At 33.9% G+C, this 7,047-nt stretch overlaps 1 protein-coding gene across 1 annotated transcript in view; it reads right to left on the reverse strand.

Moving 5' to 3' along the window:
* Positions 1 to 517: 517 nt before the first annotated feature.
* Positions 518 to 7,047, reverse strand: part of LOC107474604 (putative elongation factor TypA-like SVR3, chloroplastic) — an 8,211-nt gene continuing 1,681 nt past the window's right edge. Inside the window, exons 2-14 of the mRNA XM_016094240.3 lie at positions 6,887 to 6,999; positions 6,374 to 6,577; positions 5,974 to 6,150; positions 5,581 to 5,733; positions 5,146 to 5,235; positions 4,678 to 4,812; positions 4,476 to 4,592; positions 4,145 to 4,296; positions 3,992 to 4,076; positions 3,328 to 3,422; positions 2,300 to 2,465; positions 1,909 to 2,104; positions 518 to 1,031 (exon numbers count right to left, since the gene is read on the reverse strand). Coding sequence (XP_015949726.1) covers positions 898 to 1,031; positions 1,909 to 2,104; positions 2,300 to 2,465; positions 3,328 to 3,422; positions 3,992 to 4,076; positions 4,145 to 4,296; positions 4,476 to 4,592; positions 4,678 to 4,812; positions 5,146 to 5,235; positions 5,581 to 5,733; positions 5,974 to 6,150; positions 6,374 to 6,577; positions 6,887 to 6,999 — 1,817 coding nt within the window. The 3' untranslated portion in view covers positions 518 to 897. The remainder of the gene's footprint in view (positions 1,032 to 1,908; positions 2,105 to 2,299; positions 2,466 to 3,327; positions 3,423 to 3,991; positions 4,077 to 4,144; positions 4,297 to 4,475; positions 4,593 to 4,677; positions 4,813 to 5,145; positions 5,236 to 5,580; positions 5,734 to 5,973; positions 6,151 to 6,373; positions 6,578 to 6,886; positions 7,000 to 7,047) is intronic.

Raw genomic sequence — 7,047 nt, forward strand, 5'->3', positions numbered from 1 at the left:
GTTCAACACTTAAACGTGTGCCCTAGTATATATATTGTTATATACAAATGTATAAGAAAATTCAACCGAAGATTATTGTATCGGGAATAAATAGTTTTTTTCATGTATAAGAAAGTTCCGAGTTAGAATTGTGGTTTCAGTTAACTTTAATATCTTACTCGCTTATAACAGTACCCAACTTTTAGTGACACAATTTCTATTTATTAAAAGGACAAGAAAAGAAAGGGGTATTGGATGTCAGGAAAACGCACATAAAGAAAAGCAAAATGATCAAATGACTAATATTTACATGAGACTGCAATTTATTGGTGTAGCATACCTGACAACTGTTGAGTGTGCGATATGCCCACAACTAAAGAAATATTATTTGCAAGTCTTGTATAACTAGAACATATACCTATTTTTTTGGCACCGAAAGTACATCCATTGACCATTGTATTAGCGAGGTCATAACATTATATAAAGTCTGGCGAGATCATCAAAACTCAACAAAATTTTAATAAATAAATAAGGAGTCTGGGACAGCAATATACATCTATTTGTTTAGTATTGCAAATTCACTAAGCAGTCACCGTATATTATGATATTCCTTACTGCTGTGTAGTCACGTTACAAAAAACGTAAAATCAAAATAAAATGTTGCATGCAAACAAAATTGAAATTCAGTGCGACTTTGTCCCTTGAAATCAAACTTTGAACACTTCCTATATAAGGAATACAGCTTCTAGCATGTTCGTATATTATTCCGCCGTGACGGGAGAACATGCGCGGCGTTATATTGAAAGGCTGTGATATGCCTTCCTTGTTACCTTAGCAGCAGCATCATCAATTAGTTGCACAGTTCTAAGTGGCGAAAACTGAAAGAGCTTCTGCAAATTACTGCCTAAGAGATGAAGTCTACCTTGTTTTCTTCTGAAGCTTTGGATTCTTGCACATTCGAATACTTTGGGGAGTAACCTCTACTAGTTCATCTTCTTGTATGTACTCGATGCAGTCATCAAGACTATAATCCAAGGGTGTATCAAGAATCACTGCATAAGGAAGTAAGATAAGATATATTGAAGTTGTTGACCATTGCTACTCCTACACAGTTTTAATGCACAAATAATAATTAAGACGGATTATATTGACTTTCGTTGAGCATATAAGATACTACCTTCTGGCATCTTTTCATTTGTCATGCTTACACCAACATTCATGCATGTTATGTTTTATAAGGTAAGTGAATGTCATGTTTGGGAAACAAGGTAGATCAGTATTATGTTTTCCAATATAAACGGATAATTGAATGTAACACCATCTAAACCTCAGAAGTGTTGAGTAATATCACCTAACCTTATGGAAAATCGATGTAATTGTCCCTTCTAATAATAATAATAACAATAATAATAATAATAATAGATTTACAAAAGATAAAACTATAATTCAGGCATATAAAATGTTTTTAACCCATGATTCATAATTAATCATACTCACAGCAGCCTATTCAACAGCTTTTGTATAAATACCATAACTGCACTTGTGTATTAAGAAGCTATGCCTTAACTTACAGACTAAATAATTTGCAGGAAGATTTTAATTTTCAGCCATGATTTGAAAAAGCTATAAATGAAAGAATCTCATCACTAAAATTAATTAATTAATTAATAGCTAAATAAAACACTTTACATAACTGATTTGAGAATTTGTTGTTCCCATATTCATATTAAAATTCGTGGTCTTGCTTATGGAGGTATAAATAGCAGGCAAGCAAAAAAGAACTACAAGAATGAATCATTTGAAGTAATGAAGTTGCCAGAAGACAGCTTTAAGGGATAAGAAAAATTCAACAAAAAACCTTATATGAATTGGACACAAAATAAATTTGCGTATAAGATACTATGTAATTGCACTGAAGGTGCTTGTCACCTGTTTGTTCCTTGTTGGAGCGTATGTTTGTTGCAGCTTTTTTCTTGCAAACATTCAATGACAAGTCCCCAGGTCGCTGATGGATGCCAACAATTTGACCTTTATAAACATCCACTCCAGGACCGATAAACATCTGTCCCCTTTCCTGTGAACTAGCGATTGCATAAGAAGAACTTGTTCCATCCTCAAAAGCAACCTGTAATTCAAATCATTCTATCATTAATGAAGAAGCAAACATTGAGCATTCTAGAGTATTAATGCTACCAAAATAGGAATAGAAAATATGATTAAAAAAAATCAAGTGTTTAAATGCTAATGCTAATGCTGCATCTGCATTAATACAAGCATCATGCTTATAGGTTTATAGTGGAAACAGCAATGCACGCATTACCAGTGAGCCTTGATCCCGGGTACTCATGTCACCAGCCCAGGGTCCATAGCTATCAAAGATAGTATTGAGAATAGCTGTCCCTCGGGAAGCAGTTAAAATTGCATTCCGTAATCCAAGGAGGCCACGAGTTGGGATCTTGTATTTGAGTAATGTAGTTCCCTCCGATCTAGCAAAGAAACAAAATCACCAAATGAAGTGAAATATCATTATCAAGGATAAAATCGTCTAAAAGAGAGCATTCATGATATATATATAACAAGAATGGATTAATTTTTGACAAAAATAAAGCAGATGGGCTACAAAATCCATGAGAATACAGCATATACAGATACCATAATGTAGACCAGTAACATGGGGCCAAGATTTTTTCAGAATTTAGGACATGGTTGGTCAAGATACCACATAACATCAAGAGAAATTCAATGTATCATATTTGGAGCCTCAAAACATAAAACTGGCATCATAAGATATTAATAAATAGATAATAATAACTAGGAAATTCCATGTTTGAAAAGTGAAAAGTTAATTATTAGTCAATGGTGTCTTTGAAGATACAATAGAAGACTACACTTCTCCAGATGCATGTGAATCTTTCATCAAATATTATTATTTTGATAGAAAACAAAAGTAAATAAGAAAATAAGAGAATACAAAGACAGGAGATTAAGATGTACCCCCATAAGAAAAGTAAATAAAAAAGAACTGCAGAGAACCAGCACAAAAGAATAACAATAGCATCCTAGTTCCCACGCAAATCGGAAACAGAAACTCTCATGAAACTATCATTGGCTGAACACAAAATAGAAGCCAGTATCGTTATTATTTACCAAAATATCTTTTGTTCGTCATAATAATCCTATGGAAGATATTATCTATGGCTTTTGCTTAAATAAAAACAATTCATCCACAAGATAACAAGATATGACTTCCATTCTTCTATCAAGGAAAAAATATGTTGCATAATTATAAAACTTTTGGATGTAAACTATATCACATCAAAATAAAAGCAAAGAAAGCAATCTACATACCCAACTCCTTCCATATCAAACATCTGCCCTCGTCTCTTCCCAAGGAGTTCAACAACAGCTCCCATATGTTCTTCAGGTACCTCAACAGTTGCAATCTTCAACCACAACACTTGTTACTTAACATTTATAACAAATAAGTGAAGGAAGCACCCAAAAAAATAGGTACCTCCTAATTATTATCATTCAAACAGCACAGAACCATGAATATCAGTTCCAATATTTAGAAGAAACAGAAACAGAACACTGTCCCACTATTTGATGTAATATTTATAACATCTATAGGGAAAAGAAGCAACTTCTTACTTGTATAGCATATGCTTAATTACATTTAATCAATAATGTTCGTTTTCCAACGTAAATTAATTACAAGCTAATTTTTTTTAAGGAAAAAATTTTCAGGATCAATGCATTCGAAATGCATGCAGCATAGTAATATTATTTTCATCCCTGAACTAATAAAAACAAAGCAACTACTAGTGCAAAAAAGCAAGTCCTCCCTCCCCCTTCTCTTTCCAAATAAAATGGTAGTTTTCTAGGAAGTAACTTGATTCCATCTGTCAAACATGATTGTTTAAAGTCATGTCATGTGCACTACCACCATCTCCCTTTTGCTTTTAAGATTTTGAATTTTTTACTTGAATGGAAACAAAAGATAGAAAGTTACCTCATATGGTTCTAGCAATTTGTCGTTAACTTTCTTGTTGATAACTTTAGGAGGGCCAACCATGAATTCATATCCTTCTCTTCGCCTGCAGATATAATGTTATTTGAAGAAATCGACCCATAACTATAAGAGAAAACGAATACTCATACATACATATTTTCAATCAGTATGGTGATATGCAAAGTTCCACGCCCACTGACAATGAATGTATCTGCTGTCTCACCATCTTCAACTTTCATGGCGAGGTTTCGCTCAAGTTCACGATAAAGCCTGTCCCTTAAGTTCCTACTCGTAACATACTTTCCCTGAACAATGTTAATTAATTTAGCCAGTCTGTTACCTTATGATATAGAACTTACAATGTTAGCAACAAAGCTATGCCTAACAACTATGATTGTGCCTAACAGATAGCATCAGACATCAGGATAGAAACGACAAATAATTATCTTCCTTAACGGTCACAAACTATCAATCATAGACATACCTCGCGGCCAACAAAAGGGGAAGTGTTTATGGAGAAAGCCATTTTCACGGTTGGTTCCTCCACCTTTATGGAAGGTAGTGGCTTTCCAGACACTTTACAAGCAATTGTCTCTCCAATCTGAGAAAAGAATGAAATGGTTAGTAAGATTAATTCAATACAAATTACAAAATCACGATTTTGATTCAAATGCAACAATCATTACCTGAATATCACTAATTCCGCATACTGCACATATATCACCAGCCTCCACACTTTCTGCAGGGACCCTACTGAATTTATCATACACGTAAAGCTCACTAACTCTTCCATATCTACATGAATCTTCTGATGTGCATACCTGGGGAAAAAAATAAAATAAAATAATTTTTTTTTAAATAAAAAGAAGCTATAAGTGCTAGCCGGACCACATCCCCATTTCCTACGTTGGATGTCCAAAAGAACTTGAGATTAAGGTATGAATAACTTTTTTTCCACCCATCCGAAGAAATAAAAAATAAATCATGCACACAAGAAAGTTACCTAGTAAAAGTGATTGAGTAAAAATTTACTTGTTATCAAATTATTTAAACTTAATTTTATTCATAAATATTCATCACTTAGTATAATAATTACCAAAGACAATGCTAGTACACAAATCGAACAATAAAAATACAGGAAAAAGAATTCTCACCTTGACATCCATGCCTTTTTCCAAAACTCCAGCTTGCAAGCGCCCAATTGCTATACGCCCTTTGTGTTCATCATACTCAATATTTGTGACCTAGTTGAAAGTATAAGCATATGTTAAGGCTACAGATTATACTAGAATATAAATCACATGCACATACATTTGGCCACTATCATCTTTAGGACAAGATTCATATACTATATTGAAGATTTTTATGATCTGTTTAAGAGATTGCTAATCAGACCCTGTAAACTTTCCACAGCTGACGAAAATGGAATGGAAGATTTCATCTAATCTGTTTATTTCTACTTACCCTAAGGTGGTAAATTAGTAGAAAATCAAATGCTAAATTGCTAATTATAAAAGAAAAAAAATAAAAAAAGAACTATATATATATATATATATATATAAGGTCTACAAAGAATATAAAAAACTCACAAGCATTTGAAGAGCACCATCTTTATCAATCCTTGGTCCTGGGATGCATCTGATGATGGACTCAAACAATGGCCCAAGGTCTTCTGCCAGATTCTCAGGAGACAACCCTGCTTGTCCTTTTATACCACTTGCATATATTACTTGAAAGTCGCACTGAATGGAGAAAAGAAAACAAAGATGAGATGCTTACAGAGATTTTATTTCATAACACTTTCAAAGTAGAAATGGTATGTTTGAATTTGCTCACACACAGCATTAAATTTTACAACTTACCCTCCACACATCATCATGAATAACTAACCACATTTTAATTCTGGCTAGTGATCCAAGTTCCAACAGAGTTTACAACCATACAAGTAATTACAAGTACTTCATGTTATTTCACTTGCGTACCTGCTCATCTGTTGCATTTAATTCAATGAAGAGTTCAAAAGTTGAATTGACAACAAAATCTGGGCGAGCAGATGGCCTGTCTATCTTATTAACAACCACAACAACTGAATGACCAAACTCTAATGCTTTCTTTAAGACAAATCTTGTCTGTGGCATTGGTCCTTCAACAGAATCTACCTGCAATTACAAGAGCAGCTTGGTAAATCCTATATTTTACGAGACAAGGTAACACATTTTCTAGTAGATAAAAAGCAAGATTATCTCTCTTGTAAACAACAGATCCACCAAAGAATAAGAATATTGCACAGTCTGAGTAGTGGAGTAGAAAAGTCGAAAGAAGGATAATTCAAACCAATATTCATGGTCACATGTGCAAAAACAAGTGGGAAAAGCTTAGTACCACTAGAAGGATTCCTTCCACCATGTTCAGGATACGCTCTACTTCACCTCCAAAATCAGAGTGACCAGGAGTATCTATTATATTAATCTTTGTGTCATGATAGGAGACCGATGTATTTTTACTCAATATTGTGATTCCTCTCTCACGCTCCAAATCATTTGAGTCCATTATCCTTTCCTGCACAAATTGATTATCACGAAACACCTGCACAAAGGCCCAAAAAAACCACGCATTACATTAACAACTATCATCTGTCCTCAGTTCCTCACTCTTTTCTAGATAAAGAAGAGAAAAAAGAGAGGGCGGAGGGGGGGTGGGGGGAGATAGGATGAAAGATCAACTGAATTTTCAATAAAAACAGTAGTTAAACTATTCAATAGATTTTATGTTTATAGGCACTTATTTCATATGTTGAAGTGGTTCATATCATTCAATACAAGAACCAAAAGAGAAACAAAGGCAACTTCCAAAACAATGAAAGAACAACAATGCAGTTGAATATCCTGATAGTACCTTTGTCTGTTTCAACATGGCATCAACTAGAGTTGTTTTTCCATGATCAACATGAGCAACAATTGCTATGTTCCTTACATCCCCTCTTCTCTTCAATTGCCTCCTCTCTGAAGCTGAAGGGAAACAAGGAATCAGAAAACACATACCATCTACTGAAAAAT

This window comes from Arachis duranensis, chromosome 2, assembly GCF_000817695.3.
Source record: "Arachis duranensis cultivar V14167 chromosome 2, aradu.V14167.gnm2.J7QH, whole genome shotgun sequence".
Taxonomy (NCBI): Eukaryota; Viridiplantae; Streptophyta; class Magnoliopsida; order Fabales; family Fabaceae; genus Arachis; species Arachis duranensis.